This window comes from Zymoseptoria tritici, chromosome 6 (genome assembly GCF_000219625.1).
Source record: "Zymoseptoria tritici IPO323 chromosome 6, whole genome shotgun sequence".
Lineage (NCBI taxonomy): Eukaryota > Fungi > Ascomycota > Dothideomycetes > Mycosphaerellales > Mycosphaerellaceae > Zymoseptoria > Zymoseptoria tritici.
The window spans coordinates 2,305,459-2,323,435 of record NC_018213.1 but is presented as its reverse complement, the minus strand read 5'-3'; the positions used below and the strand labels follow the sequence as shown (position 1 = coordinate 2,323,435).

The 17,977-nt window shown below is 55.2% G+C and overlaps 7 protein-coding genes across 7 annotated transcripts; 3 read left to right on the top strand and 4 right to left on the bottom strand.

Annotated features, from left to right (window-relative positions):
• Positions 1-2,770: 2,770 nt before the first annotated feature.
• MYCGRDRAFT_44183 (uncharacterized protein) lies at positions 2,771-4,258 on the top strand (the record flags this gene model as incomplete). Its single annotated transcript, XM_003851674.1, has 1 exon — positions 2,771-4,258. The coding sequence occupies one exon, from the start codon at positions 2,771-2,773 to the stop codon at positions 4,256-4,258; it is 1,488 nt and encodes a 495-aa protein (XP_003851722.1).
• Positions 4,259-5,980: 1,722 nt separating this feature from the next.
• On the top strand, positions 5,981-7,332 carry MYCGRDRAFT_60336 (uncharacterized protein; the record flags this gene model as incomplete). Its single annotated transcript, XM_003851675.1, has 3 exons — positions 5,981-6,075; positions 6,153-6,528; positions 6,585-7,332. Coding segments are annotated over 3 exons (954 nt in total).
• A 44-nt stretch (positions 7,333-7,376) lies between these two features.
• Positions 7,377-8,793, bottom strand: MYCGRDRAFT_73479 (uncharacterized protein; the record flags this gene model as incomplete). Its single annotated transcript, XM_003851581.1, has 4 exons — positions 7,377-8,247; positions 8,303-8,391; positions 8,453-8,578; positions 8,632-8,793. The coding sequence occupies 4 exons, from the start codon at positions 8,774-8,776 to the stop codon at positions 7,450-7,452; spliced, it is 1,158 nt and encodes a 385-aa protein (XP_003851629.1).
• A 172-nt stretch (positions 8,794-8,965) lies between these two features.
• On the top strand, positions 8,966-9,324 carry MYCGRDRAFT_44455 (uncharacterized protein; the record flags this gene model as incomplete). The annotated part of the gene is made up of 2 exons (XM_003851676.1): positions 8,966-9,092; positions 9,146-9,324. 2 exons carry the CDS (start codon positions 8,966-8,968, stop codon positions 9,322-9,324), a joined length of 306 nt encoding a protein of 101 aa, XP_003851724.1.
• Positions 9,325-9,940: 616 nt separating this feature from the next.
• Positions 9,941-11,549, bottom strand: MYCGRDRAFT_22464 (uncharacterized protein; the record flags this gene model as incomplete). The annotated part of the gene is made up of 2 exons (XM_003851580.1): positions 9,941-11,206; positions 11,418-11,549. Coding segments are annotated over 2 exons (1,398 nt in total), but the record flags the coding sequence as incomplete, so codon positions are not given.
• An 832-nt stretch (positions 11,550-12,381) lies between these two features.
• On the bottom strand, positions 12,382-13,743 carry MYCGRDRAFT_109992 (uncharacterized protein; the record flags this gene model as incomplete). Its single annotated transcript, XM_003851579.1, has 5 exons — positions 12,382-12,567; positions 12,621-12,742; positions 12,794-12,908; positions 13,429-13,433; positions 13,537-13,743. 5 exons carry the CDS (start codon positions 13,741-13,743, stop codon positions 12,441-12,443), a joined length of 576 nt encoding a protein of 191 aa, XP_003851627.1.
• An 802-nt stretch (positions 13,744-14,545) lies between these two features.
• Positions 14,546-15,424, bottom strand: MYCGRDRAFT_94108 (uncharacterized protein; the record flags this gene model as incomplete). The annotated part of the gene is made up of 1 exon (XM_003851578.1): positions 14,546-15,424. The coding sequence occupies one exon, from the start codon at positions 15,422-15,424 to the stop codon at positions 14,546-14,548; it is 879 nt and encodes a 292-aa protein (XP_003851626.1).
• Positions 15,425-17,977: the final 2,553 nt, after the last annotated feature.

Here is a 17,977-nt window from a genome sequence, read left to right as displayed (position 1 = left end):
GGTCCAAGAGGTCGGTCCGGAGCAGCACGATGAGCTATCTACCCAGGAGTTGGCGGTCGACCCATCATCAATATCCGTCGAGACCGCGAGCGTTCCCGTCGCAACAGAAAACGCGGCCAGCGTCGTTGCCGAGCGAGAGTTGGTCGCGGAAGGGGTCCAAGAGGTCGGTCCGGAGCAGCACGATGAGCTATCCATCAAGAGATCGGAGGTCGACCCATTCACGACATCCGCCCAAACAGCGAGCGTTCCGATCGAAAGAGACAACGAGGCCAGCGTTGTCGTTGAACGAGCATCTGTCGCAGAAGAGGAGCCCACACCGAGATCACCACCAAACCCCTCCCAAGACATCGACTTCGCGGCCACATTGGCTGCAGGCCTGGCAGGCAGTGGCTTCAATCCGGACATGGTGATCGACGACCCAGTTTTCCATCGCCGAGCCTCGCCACCTGGAGTATTGCCTGAGACCGACCCGGAGGAGACCTTCTTCACGACAACGAGTAAGCGGAAGAAGAACAAGAAGGGCAAACAATCACTCGATACCACAGTGACGCAACCTGAAGAGCAGATAGCAGTCCCCGGTCCATCACTCGATGCTGCAGTGACACCATCTGAACAGCTGGGTTCAGCAATCCCTGGCCCAGCGACGGAGCCTCCCGTGGCCACTGACGACTTCAACGACACCATCAGTCAGGGCCTGAGCGGCACTGGCTTTGATCCCGCTTTGCTTGAGAAGGCGTTGGCGAGCGACCCTGAAGCCTCGATGGAGGAACCTCAGGTTGATCCGGAAGAGTTTTCATTCACGACTACTAAGCGAAAGAAAGGCAAGAAGGGCAAGAAAACACAACGTGATGGAGAAGTCGCTGCCGAATCTTCCGCTGTCCTGACGCTCGCCGTCAACGACGACGTCGCCAACCCGGCAGTCCCAGAACACTCTCTGGACGAATCCACACCTGCTGCATACGATCAAGCCCAACAGCAACCCAATAGACAGATTGCGACTTCTTCCGACTACGTTGATCCAGCCAGCAACATTTTCGTCGGAGGCACCGAGATGGATGTAGACGACATGGATAAGGCGTACAAAGCGTACAAGAAGAACAAGCGTTTGCAGAAGAAGTTGAAGGCTGCAGGGAATGTCGTGGGATCTTCTCCCGACGACACAGAGCGCTCGGCCGCGCTTTCGGACCGAGAGACGGGTCCGCAGGCCACGAACGTCGAGAAGCCTAGCGGTTCAAGCAATGCGAGTCGATCAAATTCGCGATTTGGACCTGAAGGCTACTTGCACACCTCTGAGGTGTCTCAATCACTTCCGGTCGCCATTGGCAAGGATACTTCGCAGTTGGACGAGCCAAAGCAGGCTTCCCACAGTGGAATGTCTGGCTTCGAAATAGCCGCAATGGGAGGGGGTGCTGCTCTTGCAGCAACCAGTGGGCGAGCCGCATCTCCTCCGCAAACAGAACCGACACGGGACCTTTCTTCAGACGCGCCAGCATGGTCATTTGGCTCTCTACAAGACAATTCGTCTGGCAAAGGACATCATGTTATCAGAGACAGTGGCTACGCACACTCACAGGAGCAAACACCACGGTCAAGCCGCGAGGTTCCAGCCGTAGTCCGGACAAGCTCGTCTCAAGAGAGTCTGAGGAATCGCAGGTCTCTCGAGCCGTTGCATATCTCGACTGGCTCAACTCCGGATCAAGACCAAGAGTTCACGACCCCTCAGAAGCAAGCTGATGCTGGTGGTTCCGAAACCTTGAATGCTCATGCTCGGAACCTCAGCGCTAGCACGGGGACTCCTTTGATGCCTAGCACTAAAGACCGAACGTCTTACCTGTTTCAATCGCCTCCGGACGTTGTTCCAGGGCCTTCAGATGCCTCGTCTGTGCAGACTGGGACTGCGAGCAGAGACCAGAATAACGACTATTTCGCATCGACGCCAAGAGGACACAATAGCAGGGCAAGTCGGGATGGCTCCCGCGACATGACAATGTCTCCGTCGAACAACCCGCTGAGCCCAAGGACACCACTGCGACCGATCCAGGAAGAACACCATGCAGTCAAAAGAAGCAAGGCAGACACAGATGTCGGTGGGCCAGAGCGAACCAAGGCCATTGATCGTACGCAGACGCCGCAGGGCATTCGCGCGAGAGAGCTGGAGCTGTCGCCAGATCAATCCGCGATGGTAACGATGAACACCGCAAGAGGCGCAAGCAACCCACTGTCGACAGACGACCTCATTCGCCGCCTATCATGGCCAGCAGTCGACGAGGACAACGACACGGTCAACATCGACCGATCCTTACAACGCAAAACCATGGCACCCGACGTACGCTCCGCCAGCGTCCTGAGCAATCGATCCAACAACAACACTCTTCAACATCGAACGCCAGAGCAGCTCCGATCGTTCAGCCGTGGCAGCAATCACAGCAATCAGAGTTCTACAGGCCCGTCCCTGAGACGCATCAATCTGTCAGGTGACCTGCGGGCCGCGAGCCGCCGATCTGACTCGGGCTCAGCCGTTGACGCTAATCGCCCCGCCAACATGGTTCCTCCGTTTGAAGCGCCGCCAACTCCGCCGCTCAACGAAGACGATGAATTGAACGATGGTAGCGCTTCGCGCGCCGCTGATAACATGAGTGATGTTTTTGTAAGTCTTGAATGTTTCAATGATGATTATGATGATACTAACAATGCACAGCAGGGATATGGCGATGCCGCACAGTCGCAAGTCTCGCCGACGCGACCGCCGAGCGTGCGGAAGCGTCAGAGCATGCACATCAATGACCTCGAGTCTCGTCTTGAGTACTTGGTCGCTGAGAACAGAGCACTTCAGGAAGCACGATCGAACAATGATGTGACCATGGGAGAGGGTGGAGGTCTGCAAGACGAACTCCATGCCCGCGACCTCCAATTGCAAGAAAAGGATGCGGAGATCAATCAGATCAAGGCGATGCTTCAGCCGCTGCAAGATGAAATTGCCAGGTTGACTGAGATGAACAATGGTCTCACAGAAGCTAACAGGAATCTGGTGGACGATACGAACGGTCGTTATGCGACTCTCCAGGCCGAGCATGCCGAAGCACACGAACAATGGCAATCGACCAGCCGGGATCTGCAGGCCATGCAACAGGAGCATGGTAGAATCACCTCCGGCATGAAAGACATTCTGGAAGCGGAAATTGCATCTGCCCTCGCCGACAAGAATTCGGAAATCCTTCGCCTCCGCGAGCAGCTCGACATTGCCACGGAACAGATCCGCGCATTGCAGGTGCAGATTCAGTCCTCCAACTCCAGCGACTTCTTAGTGCAGAGGGATGAGGACTACTTTGACGGGTCCTGTCAGAAGCTGTGTCAGCACGTCCAGCAGTGGGTTCTTCGCTTCTCCAAGCTATCCGACAATCGCGTCTGCCGCCTGTCTACCGACCTCAACGACGATAAGATCGAAGCTCGATTAGACAATGCAGTGCTCGATGGCTCCGACGTTGACAAGCTTCTCGGTGACCGCATACGCCGCCGTGACGTGTTCATGTCCGTCGTCATGACCATGGTCTGGGAATACATCTTCACCCGCTACCTCTTCGGTATGGATCGCGAGCAGCGACAAAAGCTCAAGACCCTCGAGAAACTGCTCTCAGACGTCGGTCCACCGCGAGCAGTCGCTCACTGGCGCGCTACAACGCTGACTTTGCTATCGAAACGTCCCAACTTTGCCGAACAATGCAGAATGGACACCGAAGCGGTGACGCATGAGATTTTCGGTGTACTGTGCGCATTACTGCCACCTCCCTCAACTTCCGAACAGCAACTCCTCACCTCGCTGCAACGCGTTATTGGTATTGCCGTTGACCTCGCAATCGAGATGCGTACCCAGCGCGCGGAGTATATCATGCTCCCACCCCTACAACCCGAATACGACACCAACGGCGACCTCGTGCGGAAAGTGCACTTCAACGCTTCGTTGATGAACGAGCGATCGGGATTCTTCAGCTCGAACGAAGACCTCGCGGCGGAGAATGCAGTGGTTAAGATCGTGCTGTTCCCATTGGTGGTCAAGAAGGGCGATGACATTGGCGAGGGAGACGAGGAAATCGTGGTCTGTCCGGCGCAGGTATTGGTGCAGAACGATGGTGGAAAGGGGAGGAAAGTGGTGAGGGTTCAGAGTGGAGCGATACAGATGGATGTGGATGAGGGAAGGAGAAGTGGGATGAGTCGGAGGAGTATGTTGAGTGAAGGCATGGGGAGCGAGGCGATGGTATGAGAGATGAGTTTCTTCCTTTGGAACGATTGGAGGACTTGCACGAGATACTGGAGTTTAGAGATGATTGCTTACGATGGCGTTATGGGGATTGGGTGGGTATATACCTTGACATAACATATCTAATGTGCAGCTCGTACAAACGAGTATTCTTGACTGCTCAGCTTGACTTGTTGTGTACTGTGACTCGTGATGCATTAATTCTTGTCCGATTCTTGCCTGTCCGATTATACATCCATGGGTATCTCCTTCTCGCTTTATCGATGGTCAACTTGTAGAGTACTTTAAGAGTCTTCTGCTGTGGTTTACGACGGAACGAAGAGCCAATATATGACGCAGCGTCTGGCCTCAGGCATCATCACCATAAATCTGACTGAGGTCTTCCGAAACGTAAAGCGAGACACACCACGGCACTTCCAAACACCATCGCATTGCCGATCGAGCTTCCAAACTCTCATGGAGGCCGGAGGAGGCCGCCCGGAGTAGACGCCGTGGTTGGTGGTCAGCATCATCATCCTTCCGCGGCGCGAGCGGGCTGATCTCTGGGCATTCGGTCGTGGTTACGACGATGTAGGAGATAGCGTAGGTCTAGGCGGGTGGGGTCTATTCTTGACGAAGGGTTCGAGATCTTGTTTCCTGTCATCAGTCCGGTTTCTATAACTATCTGACGCAGGTATACTCTCACTTCTGCTGCTATAGACAGTCCACTTCGCAGCAGCATACACCATCTATCTCCTGCCGCGACTCCGAAGCTCGAACGCGTTCACAGCCCACTACAACCATCCGTCGACCGCTCCTCAGACCACTCTACATAACGCCTCCCACCCCTCCACCTCAGATCTCAGATATCATGTGTCTCGTCACCTCTCCCAGCAAGAACAAGAAACGGACCGTCGTCCGCGAAGACTACCACGCTCCGCGCCCGGTCTCCAACTACCACGGCGGCCACTCTTCGCCGCGCACATCCACGACCTACGTGCAGACGACGCGCCGCTCGACCAGTCGCGTGCCGGCGGAGAGGAGCGTGTATCGAGAGAGCTATCAGAGTGTGGGCGGACAGCCGAGGGCGAGTCGCGAGGTTTATCGGAAGACGAGTCGGACTTATGTGAGATGAGGGAGGTTGGTGAGGGTACAGGATGAGATTGAACGACATGATGAACGAGATTATACGGGTATGAGGATTGTCTTCACGGACTGGTTGATGGATTGTGCGCGTGCTGGTCATGCGGTTGGGATGGTCGTTGTATACTGCTTGAGAGCTACCTGACGTCTTTGTCGAGGAGTGTCGCAGCGCGATCATATGGAGTCTGGATACGATGCTTGCACGTATTTGAATACCACTTTCCAAGTTGCTTCCACCCGCCAGATACAGCTTGTTCATATCACATGTCTCTTGAGGTCTGGACCTCTACCGGGTGAACCGAATGGCGTAGATCTACCTTACGTGCGCCAACGGCTTTGTGCTTTTAGGGAAGGCACTACCGTATGTACCACGGTCAGCGTCAACACCATCGTTATTGCTTTGACCACATCCGGTCTTACCTTTTCTTAGTACCTTTGATAAACTGGATTCCGGCGTTCCTTTGACTTTGTTCACGGACCATCTGGAGATTTGTGGCTGTCAAAGCCATCGTGACATTTGTGACATCATCTTCGGAGTCTCAGGAATGACGACGGTGTTCAGGCGCTCCAGCTCGTCTCCTTCTCTCGTCGCGAAGACTTGATCCAACTTCTCTACAACGTACCTTCCCAAACATACTTGAAGCAGATTTCCTCCTACCCAACACAAACACCACTCAGCAAACTACCTATAACAAAATGTACGTCCACCACGGCTTTCACCGAGTCGCCTGTTGTGCCTGCATACCTCCGAAACCACACTAACACCGCACCACAGGCTCGGACGCTCCCACTCCAAGAAGAAGTCCACCGATGGCAAGCACCGCTTCGCCATCTCCTCATTCCGCGGTCTCGGCGCTCCCGAGCTCTCTAAGAAGCTCCGCAATCTGATCAAGACCCAAAACCACCAGATCGGCGCCTACGAGCAGGCCGGCCGTGAGTCGCAATCCCTCGCCAGCCAGCTCAGCGAGTGGGGCGAGAGCACCGAGGACGATGCCGTCAGCGACATCAGTGATAAGCTTGGCGTGTTGCTCGCGGAGATCGCAGAGCAGGAGGACCAGTTCGCGCAGAACTTGGAGGAGAGCAGAGGCGTGTTGAAGCAGATTCGCAATGTCGAGGCGAGCGTGCAGCCGACCAGGACCAACAAGCAGAAGGTGAGGACATCCCAGCTATAACCACAAGCATACAGCGATTAACACTTCCCTCCCAGATCCAAGACGAGCTCCAAAAGCTCAAGTACAAGGAGCCCGAATCCACCAAGATCGTCACACTCGAGCAAGAGCTCGTCCGCGCGGAAGCGCAGTCGCTCGTCGCCGACGCCCAGCTCACCAACGTGACCCGTCAAAAATTCAAGGAGGCCTACGACATCCACACCGCCGCCGTCATCGAGCGTGCCGAGAAGCAGATCATCCTCGCGCAGCAAGCCCGTCGTCTGATCAACATGCTCGACGACACACCCATCGTTCCCGGCGAGGACCGCGTGGCTTTCACCGGCGCGGACGAGGGCAAGGAGGTGTTGAATGATGCTGAGACCGGACTCAGGGGATGGAGCTTGAATGTTGACCCGATCGAGAGCAATGCTGGCAAGATTGGCAACAGTGGTATGGGTGCTCCCCCGCAGCAGGAGCAGTCGGTTACTACTGTCACCACTGCTGGCGAGGGATCCGTGACCTCGGATCAGCAGCGCGTTGAGGAGCTCGAGAGGCAGCAGCAGGAGGAGTTGGCTTCGGAGAACCCACCATACCCAACCGCTGAGAAGACTGGCAACGCTGCTCTTGCGTCTTAGAAAGATTTCTGAGGTAGCCAGCCGTAAGGAAGACGGGACTTGGATGGACGAGCGATGTACTGCATGACTGTGCGGTTTTGTTATGTGTGCTTTGCGCAATACCAGGGTGTGGGCAACTACAGTAATTGACAGCGACAGATAATTTCGGGTGCAATCTATCATACCCAGCGCATCTGGTGTTCTTGCCTGTCCTCGCATGCAGCTCGCAACTACGCTATATCGTCTACCTGTACTGAGGCCATTCACACTGCGCCTGTCGCCAAACATCTGCTGCAACCCCATCTGTCTCTCACAAACCCGTCTTCGAAATCATGATCCCGTAAGGGTCTCGGTCAACCTCACTCACAAACACCCCCTCATGCTCCCCCTTCAACACCTCCTCCGCCCCATCCCCACTTCCATCCTCTTTCCTCACCTTCTCCCACTCCTCCGGAATCGCCTCCTCCAACTGCCCCTTCAAAACAGCATGCAAAAACCCTCTCTCGGAATTACTATGAAACAACGCCACAACCACCTTCCCCTTCTCCGTCGCCGCCAACGCTTCATGATGCGACAACTCCCCCGTGAAATACAAATCGACATCTTCACCCTGCTTCTCCGCCTCTGAAAATAATCCGCCACCGGACCCGGCGCATAATGCGATGGAGCGGATGGTGATGTCCGAGGCTGTACGACCTTGCGGGATGGCGATGGGGAATGCGGCGGGGTTGTTCAGGCCTGCGGAGATGCGGTCGAGAAGAGTGGGGAGAGGAACGGGAGTGTCGAGGTGGATGATGCGGCCCATTCCGCCGCCGTGGTCGTGGCCGGAGACTTTGGTTGGGGTGATGGGGTAGCGTTTGTGGGGGTGGTGGGCGGGGGTGAATGTGGACTCTTCTTCTTTGAGGGAGAGTTGGGAAGGGTGGTGGTTGAGAGAGAAGGTGGGGCGTTTGGGCTTTTTGGTGGGTGTGTCGGGGGTGTTGTTGGCGTTGGTGGTGGAGGAGTTGGAGGTTGCGTCGGAGGAGGTGCTGGGTTCGCCGGTTATGATGTCGGCGAGCCAGTCGCCTAGACCGCCTTTTGCGGCGTCGACGGCGGTGTGTGGGCTGTAGACCTGTCGATATCGGGTCAGTATGGATGGTGGTTGGTTGATCGATGACGAGACGTACGCTGATTCCTTCGGCTGCGAGTCGGAGGAGACTTTGTTGTTGCGTGTCTTTGAGCGTGAGACTCTTCAGGCCGCGGAAAATGATCGGATCTAGTCGCCGTGGGCTAGTCAGATCAATGGCTTTGATCTCAGTCGTTGTACTGATACGCACGGTATGCAACAATGATCGAGTCCTTCCGTCGAATGGCTTCGTCCGCAACAGCTTTGGTAAGGTCGATGGTAAGGAGGACTGAGTTGTTCTGTCGACGAGCAGGATTGAACGGAGACTCTAACAGCACTATCGAATAGTAAGCTCTTGCATTCCGCCAAGGACGATGTATATATGCTCACAGCCAGTGTTGTCGAAGCTCTTGTCCGCCAATGCTTCTGGATATAGTCTTCGCATGGCATTCACGACTGCCCGTGTGTAGGGCGACGTTGTTGGAGGCGACGCCATCTTGGAGTACGCTCGTCTTGTTATACCAGACAATGACATTCAGATCCAACTCGCTTGCAGGAAGAATCGATGAATTGACGAGTGTTGTCGTTACACAAGAAGAGAGATGTATGTGAAGTCGATGTTCATGCCTCAGGCAGAATTTCACTCCAATATGTCATCCTTTCTTATCAGATCGTCCACTGCAGAACGACATATTCAAACTACCGTGAACGAAACATTCCTACCATGTCCGCCCGAACCGATGCCGAAGCAGAGCAGAACCAGATCACCTCTGGAGTCACTCCCGATACGCTCACGAGCTCCTTGAAAGAGAAGCTCGAGGCCACTCATGTAGAGATTATGGATCTGTCAGGTATGGCGCTTTTACCATCGATGCTTTGGACAGCAGCTGAGAGGTACTTCCAGGCGGATGCGGTCAAATGTACGAAGCCATCATCGTGTCACCACAATTCGCAAAGAAGACGACACTCGCGAGACATCGGCTGGTCAATGCCGCTTTGAAGCAAGAGATTGCTGCGATACATGCTTGGACGCCGAAGTGCCATACGCCGGAGGAGTGGGAGAAGAAGAAGGCTGCAAGTTGAGGGAATGAATTGGGCATATACGAGAGCACATGATGACATGCTGGGATCGGAATTGAGAGACATCGAACCGCACAGTACCACCTGCCGAATGGACAAACCTGCCGCTCGCACGCTGCAAGAGCATTGCATGGCATGACCTGAGAAGTAGGTACAAGGCTGTGGAAGAGAAGAAACTCGCAGATTCTTGGCCCAACACCGCCGAATATTGCCGAGCGCGCGGCATCGAGTGGGAGTTCAGAGCGCACTTTATGGCCCAGCAAGGCGGAAAGATGGCAGCATCTTGTTCGATTCGACATTCAGTACTGCTACCCAGCGAATACAAACTGCTCTTCTATCAATCACTCCGCCGACGAACTATTGCCGAATGCTGGTACGACAATGGCCAAACCTGATGGCCGAATCTGCCGAATAGCCATCCGACCAGGAGCGGCCAAACCAGTTGCAAAACGTGCATGTTCCATGCCCGCAGCGGTTCCTCGACTAGCAGATCAGGTGCCATAGTGGCCTCTTCCTTCTCTTCTTCCGGCTTCGGGACCTGCAGCACCTGCAACGAACAGTCCGCAACGCCACACTTCGCCGCCATGTGCGTCGGCGGCATCGTGAGGTCGACCACCTCCGAAGTCCCAAGCACATGCCCGTCTCCATCCAGAGCTTCGACCATACCACGATCGACTTCGCCATCCCATTCGAAATGCGTCTCGAATCCTTCTCTTTTGACCACGCCTAGATTCGCGCGTACGTCGCCTTCGATGGCAAAACACCTCCACTCCTTCACTTCTGTGGCTCCATTCCAGCTCATGTAGAACTGCGTCTTTTCATCCCGGCTTCTCGCATACATGTACAAGTCCGGCTTCGTCTTCGGCCGACCGATCCAGGAAGCTTTCATCACCCGATACACATGCAAAAGTTCGTCCGCGAACGCCACGTCTAACACTCTCTTTCCGGAGGGCGAAAACTCGCTGAATTCAGCAATTTCGCCCCAGCTCACGAGGGTATTCCCCGTGACGGGCATGTCATATTGTACGGTGCCTTGGTGTTCGGCTTGGCCGTCCTCGAATGGGAGCCATGTCTGAAGTAGACGGCTGGTCGCTCTTCCAGAAGCAAACGAGATCGCCACGCGCAGCGCCGACGAATAGTCTTGCGTGTAATACTGACCGTTATCGGCATTGTCGACCAGAGTGAGCTCGATCTCATTGCCATTAGCGGACTCCCTGCGCACCCGGGCATCGTGCTGTGCAGCGAAGTTGTAATCCTGCAGCGGGATGTACGTCTCTGCGGTGGAAGAATTGTCTCCGTTCAGTCGCCAGAGGATCGACCCATCGACGTGCGAAATGCGGTAGATGGTGTTGGTATGCCGGGATGAGATCAAGTAGTCGCCGTTGGCAAACTTGTCGACGCTGTTGACGTGGCAATAGTCAAAGGGAAAGTGACTCGACAGACCGCCACCATGCTTCAACGCCGGACTGATCGTCGTTTCCTCCAGCGGGATGTGGTCCGAGGCTGTCCATTCGAAGACCACAGAGCCGGAGTCCAGGTCGATCTCCTGGAACAACGAGTCCAGCACCCAGCCCATACTTTCGGTGACATCGAACAACGAAAGATCCATTCGCCGAGTTGGGTATGCGGTAATAATGGCCGTGTTACTTTCTGCTCGGATGGAGACTTCGTGGAAATCTAGCGCAAAGGCTGGACTGCTGGATCTGATGTTGTGTGTTATGGTGTAGGAGTCGTCGAGGAGAAGGACAGAGCCGCGGCCACGACCTCCCACGGACATGCCGCGGAAGACGGAGAGGAGTTGGGTTCCGTTGGCATAGTGGTGGGCTTGGAAGTTGTAGTGGCCGAGCGCGGAGAAGGCTGGGTCATAGCCTGACCACACGAGGTTCTGTTGGAAGATTAGCTGACGATTTCGTCTGGTCCGAGGATGCAATGATTGGCGAGCTACAAAGCATTTGTCGACGAGAAAGAGACAGCGTCAACGAGATGGAGCAGTCTGGCTGGGGATGCACCGATACTGAGCAACGTCGTCGAAGCTGAAAGCGATGAACGCCAAAGAGATGGACGCCGCTGATGCTGAGAAAGAATCTTCAACTCACCAGATCGCTGTCGTATATGTACGGCGCCCATTGACCGACACCACCCCAAACGGAGAAGAAGATATATCCTGGCTCAACAGCATCATGGGACGCTACGCGATTGTGAAGGATAGGCGCAAGGATATCGGGTCTCTGGACTTGCTGTGAGTACAGTGCACATCCGATGAGCATGGGCGCGGGCTTACTGAGTGGTAAGTCTGACCTCTAGGAATGGCTACGACGATGCCCACGAGGCAGGAGCTCAAGAGTTCGAGCAATATTGCGGACCGCATGCTCGCTAGGATTTGCGGAAAGGAAACGATTGTCAACACATCATGATCAAGTGAAAGCTCGGGTTCTGTTCAGCCACAGTCGTCGAGTTTCACGATGCTGGTCTACCATGGCCGCATGGCCATGGCATTTGACGATTCATGTTGTGTTTCAACGTCGGATGGTCACCCCTGTCCCATGCACTTGAGAACGACTGAGCTTGATGTCATCATACTGCGCCTTTGTACGAACATTCTTTCAACAACACATGGAAGAACCTGGCAACGATATCCTTGCCTCACACACGCCAGCAGTGAGGCCCCGCGGGACACCGCCGCAGCAGAACAGGTGGAGGTGCACTGCGATCGAGGTGACCTGCTTCTGTGCTATTGGTGGACTTCTCAGCATGAGTGCACGAGACGGAATCGGGCTTGTGGCTGCCGTGGCTGAGATCACACAGTTGGTCGAGTCGTCGAAACGGGTTTCTTCACAGAGGAATGAGACTGCGGCCACGAGACTGCCTGGCCACCGTACATGAGAATGAGAACAAGGTAACATTCATGATACTGTAAAAGCAAAGCAGGAACAATATCGCAGCAACTCGCCCTCAAAACAGATCCTACACCGAAATCATCGCCCTCCTTGATCTCCGCTCAGCACTCATCACCGCAAGGTGCATACCCCGTCGTCCGAGCAGTCTCCATCACGCTTGGAAAAATTGCGTTCCTTGAGTTTGCGTCCGCTGCCAGTGTTGCCGCCGTTGAGGAGGAGGGATCAAGGACCGCGGCAGTAACAGTCCGCAAGTCTCCAGGTGGGAGGCTCCGCCGGATGTCCGAACTTTGGCGGAATTCCATGAATGGGGTCGCCGGGATCGTCGGGAGTGGCGGGTTGACCGGGATCGCTAATTGCTAGGTCAGTTTCGGCTCATATGAAGAGTAGGCACTTAGAACTGACTGATACGCCGTGCAAAGTGTTTCCTTGTAGGTTGGGCCGCAACTGTTCTTACACCAATAACTCCCACAAATGTCGACAAATTCGCCGCGAATTCCCTTTGCACCGCAATCAAAGTATTTTCCCTGCCTCGCGAATTAGTGATGTATTCAGTGAGTGGGCGATTGCCAGCGTACACTGGGCTTAGTGTTGCAGTAGACTCCACCGAGAACGGAGTTGACAAAGATGGCGACAACCGCCATAACGGATCCAGACACCATAGTGCGCGAAGGTGGAGGTAGAGACACAGGTCTGGGATGTGTATGTGTATCAGGCACCGGAAGGAGGGACTTGCGAGGAAACAATTGGTCCAAAGGCGTAAGCGGAGAGTTGGTTCGAGGGCATAAGTGGGAAGGTACGCTGCGCTTTATATCCCGCCAAAGACATCGGAGGACGGACAACACCGTGATGGCGGTTCCCAAGAGTCCGGACACGTCGTTAGTTCTAATCCTCGCGATCGAGACAGGGTCCCGGACAAAGCTGACCTCTCATCATCAGGGATGAGGTGGTGGGAAACTCTGATAACAACACCTGGACCAAAAGCAGAAAGTAGTGCATAGCCCCTTGGGCATGTCACCGCACACCGGCCTTTCCGCGCCAATGCGATCTCTCAATTGATTGCCGAAATGTGCTCAAGCAGACTTTGTCGACCGTCCGCGCTATTCTTGTATGCAGGATACAGGTTGTACCCCCCGGTTCCCAGCGCCCTTCAAGGGCCCTAGCAAATCTAGTTCTATACGAGGATTGCCTCGATTCCAATAGAACTACGGACCTTGACTGTGACGATATTGCCGTCACCATTGCCCTCCTCTCAGTTCAGGGCTTGACGGATCTTGACATTGCCGCAATCGTTGCCGTGGCAGTTGGCCATGACACTCACATCGTCAGGATTCCCATCCCATGCTTCGCGGCGCTCCATGGCGTTGTCTGAGGTCTCCATTGAGACCATTGTCGGAGGCTCGCGAGCCTGGATGGCGTTGTCGTTCATCGCGCCAGCTAGGGTAGCCAACGAATGTCTTGCAAGCTGTCTCAAAGCGCGGACCAAGAGAGTGAGGCAGTGTCCGCCCCTTTGGTGAGAAGCCGGCATTTCCAAGCCAGTGCATGACCAATGCGAAATTGAGGGGCTGTCGCTACTGGGCTGAATTCTGTATGCTAATGAAAGTGCGTCGAAGGACAGGAAGCCCAGTCCTCGGAAGAACTTGACTCTACGAGTGAAGTCCGCGCTAATCCATATGCGTGAACGCTAAGCCTACTGCGTCAGATGCGTGAATCGTGTATCACCGAAACTCACGCATGCGTGAACGCTAAGCCTGATGCGTGAGCGTCTTTCAGCTCACGCACTTATATCCGCGTCTGCTACCAAAGTTCCCGCTTTACGCACCAAGCTTACGCACCCACCAAAACGATATTTCGCGGTTTTTATCGACACTCACGACGATGCAGGTATGCCGCGAATTCGACTTCGGTTCCATCACGCTCTTCGTTGAAGGATACCTTGTGAGCAGCACGCGAGACCGGTCCGTGACTTCGGCCACTGGAGCAGAGAGCCAATGCGTGTACCAGTCGTCGGAACGAATCACTCTGAATGAGACTGCAGTCGGCAATGAGCGATGTTGACGATGCTACAAAAGTATCATAAACCATCGCAGTAACAGACTCCTTTGACGACGGTTCCCGGTGCAACTCCTTTGCCGATCAAGCAGTGAAGACCAACAACCGACATTTCCCACACAGCTCGTATCTCTCTCCTCGATCCGCATTCAGCAATTGTCCCCACAAGGCTCTTGAAACGATCCGCCATTGTTGTTGTCGCCACTAACAGGACGGAGAGTCGAACGTAGAGCCTCCCTGCGGTCCTTGGCTTTGTGCCCACTGCCAGTGTCACCGCCTTACTCGCCTCTGTCACCATCGCCTTTCTCCGGGTCACGACGGGTCAGTCGGTCGGTATTCTGGCGACGGACTGTCTTGACTTTGGTCCAGCAATCGCCGTCAGGGCAGTACTCTGGGTCGCCTTTTCCGGGTACCGTCCAGCAATCGCCGTCAGGGCAGTACTCTGGGTCGCCTTTTCCGGGGTCACGACGGGTCAGTTGGTCGGTATTCTGGCGACGGACTGTCTTGACTTTAGTCCAGCAATCGCCGTCAGGGCAGTACTCTGGGTCGCCTTTTCCGGGGTCACGACGGGTCAGTTGGTCGGTATTCTGGCGACGGACTGTCTTGACTTTGGTCCAGCAATCGCCGTCAGGGCAGTACTCTGGGTCGCCTTTTCCGGGGTCACGACGGGTCAGTTGGTCGGTATTCTGGCGACGGACTGTCTTGACTTTGGTCCAGCAATCGCCGTCAGGGCAGTACTCTGGGTCGCCTTTTCCGGGGTCACGACGGGTCAGTTGGTCGGTATTCTGGCGACGGACTGTCTTGACTTTGGTCCAGCAATCGCCGTCAGGGCAGTACTCTGGGTCGCCTTTTCCGGGGTCACGACGGGTCAGTTGGTCGGTATTCTGGCGACGGACTGTCTTGACTTTGGTCCAGCAATCGCCGTCAGGGCAGTACTCTGGGTCGCCTTTTCCGGGGTCACGACGGGTCAGTTGGTCGGCATTCTGGCGACGGGACAAGATGGCTGTGATTCTGCAACCGAAAACGCAATATCCTTCATCTCTGGGTTCATGACGGGCCACGGGTTGGACGATGCCGAGAGCGTCTGCGATCGGCGCAGCGGCGACACCACTGATGGCCAAGGCGGCGAAAAAGAGAGTGCTTGTGTTGACTTTCATCTTGGATGTTTGCGTATCGTACAACTGGTTGTGCGACTAGAAAGGTTTCAAGAGGATGGATCTTGTGGAAGCTGATGATTTTCGATTGCTTGGACCAGCGGCAGAACTTCCAGGAAATGGTGAGCGCCATATATGCCCACTCTACCCTGAGTAAGCAGAGTGCCAGAGCCACCGTCGACGTGTCTGCGTGTTTCCAGAGCAGGGACTATCCACGGTAGACGTATGCTGCGGATTCTGCCCAGCTGGGAGACCCATCGAATGCGGTTGTCGCAACAGAGCAGAGCGACATCGGCGTCGTCACAGGCGGCAGGCCACGGTGCCGGAAAGCATGCGTGTTCTCAGAACAGGGCTCTACCACGTTGTGTCACATCCGCGAGTCGCCACAGCCGGGATGCCTTCGCACGTGCTGTACGCTGAAGCTTTGTGCAGCTAGGCAGCGAGCAGCGACGTTTCAGGACTGCTATCATGATGAGAGCCATGCGCGGAGATCTGGCAGCCCCCTTGCGGAAGTATGGCCTCAATCTCGATCTGGTGGTCTTCCACGCATTTATCGATCGTTGCGACGAGTTTCGTTCGATGATGATCATGAGGCTGCTGGAGATTCTACAGGATGAGTGCCTGCTCTCGTGCTACCGAGTAGCTGCGTCTATCGAAGCATGTTCTCGAGCTCGCGTGGTGCTGATCGAAGCTGCGCGGGTCTCGAGCAGATCGTGGTAGTGGTTATGATATTGGAGCCGGCTGTACCTCGAGCTGTTCGTTGTGGTGAGGAGCATGCCTCGTGGTCTCGTTTCATGCTCATTGTGTTGTGAGCAGCGATGCCTGATTGTTCGATGCTCATGTAATTACAGGAATTCAAAATGAAGGCAAAGCGTGTACGTATGAGTGCAGAAAGCTGATTGCTGCCGTAATAACAAGATGAGACGACCATTGCTCAAGATAAAAGAGTGACAGCAGACGAGGCAATTGAGGAGTTGTGATCAACAACATCCCTAGGTTTGAAGCCGTTGCGAATGAACCCAAGCCCACACTCCAACAGAATCCGAGACTTTCAGATCACACTTCCAATCATCCCTTCGCCAGAGCAGATGATCATGACGACGGCGCTCATGGATTCCATCTCATGAGTCCTGGAGCGAGGGCTTAGCAACCCTGAGGTCCGCAGTAAGCGCCTCCTCCGATAGTTGATGGGGGCCCTTGGTCGTTCTCATATGGATCCTTCGTCCATCGGCGAACTTTTCCGCAACCCGGATCCGGGTTGCCGGGACTGCACCAAACGCCGTGCGGTTGGAAACCATGGTTGGGATCCTCGTGACCTCCGGTGTCACGGCGAGATTTGACCTGCCTGAGTGTCAGCGACCTGCGCGACGTTGTTACGAGAGGGGTCGTCGAACTTTACGGCAGTCTCCGTCACCGCAATAAGCGCCTCCAGAAGGCGGGTCGTCGCTGTGCTCGAGTGGGGGTGGCGCTTCAGCCCGACGAACGTTGGCCTACCTGAGTGTTAGCAGAGTTGGGCCTGCAGTTGGAGAGTACTGCACAAACCTGGACACCATTGTCGGCGGCGACCGGCGCGGCAGCGACATTCGAGACAGCCATGGCGGCGAAGAGGACAGCGCTGAGGGAGAGCTTCATGTTTGTGGTGGTAGTGTTGGTGTCGAACAGTTCTTTTGATGGCCGTTCCGTTGTTGATGGGTGTTTGCGAACCTGCTGTTGTGATGAGTCGGATACTCGACCATTTCAACGCGAGACTCGTGGCCCCATCTTATATCCGCCGTGATCCTATTCTGGGGGGCATGAGCGTCATATCCGCCTGATGCCTCAACAAGGACCGGCCATATCTGAGGTGCGGTTCCAGCTGGGATGCCTGGCATACGTTTCGGCGGCGCTGCTGTGAGCTGTAAGGTGTATGCTGGAGTCAAGCTTGCCTTACACTGCGGATCCCTGCCACGCTTTCGAGGCTGTAGCGGATCGGATGTTTATTAGCGGATCGCACTCACGGACCTTACTGCACAGCCTGCTTTGCATGTGGCGGCTCTCTTGCGTGCAGGACTGGTTCTCCGGTCATTGTCAAGACTTCCATCCACGCTGTCTGTGCGAAGGTCTCATCTGACCCGCGGGCTCGTGCTGGCTCGAGCAGGTCAAGGTCCGGTCAAAGCACCGGGCGATACGGTCGCTACCCTACGAACAGGACATGAGCGTCCGGGAGATTGTGAGAACGGCCGCTGCTGGAGACGAAACAGTGGCAGCCAAATGTATATGTACATGCTGAGGTAGAACTAACTTAAACGAGTCGGAAAAGAAAATGCCAAGACCAAGACCAAGACCGAAGCCATCTTCCTCCACTGAAATCTTTCCTCCGCGGGCAGAGCCATGACCGTACCCAAGCCGAGCCCGTGCCGTGTCGTGCATACCTTACGACCGACGCCGGGCAGCCTCCATTGGATTCCTTGGCGCAGTCTTGTTCGTCGATGATGTCCTTCACTCAGGCGAGGTTGAGGTCTGAGTGAACTCTTCAATCGGTCGGACGATGGCAAGTGGGTGGGTAACAGGCGCCGC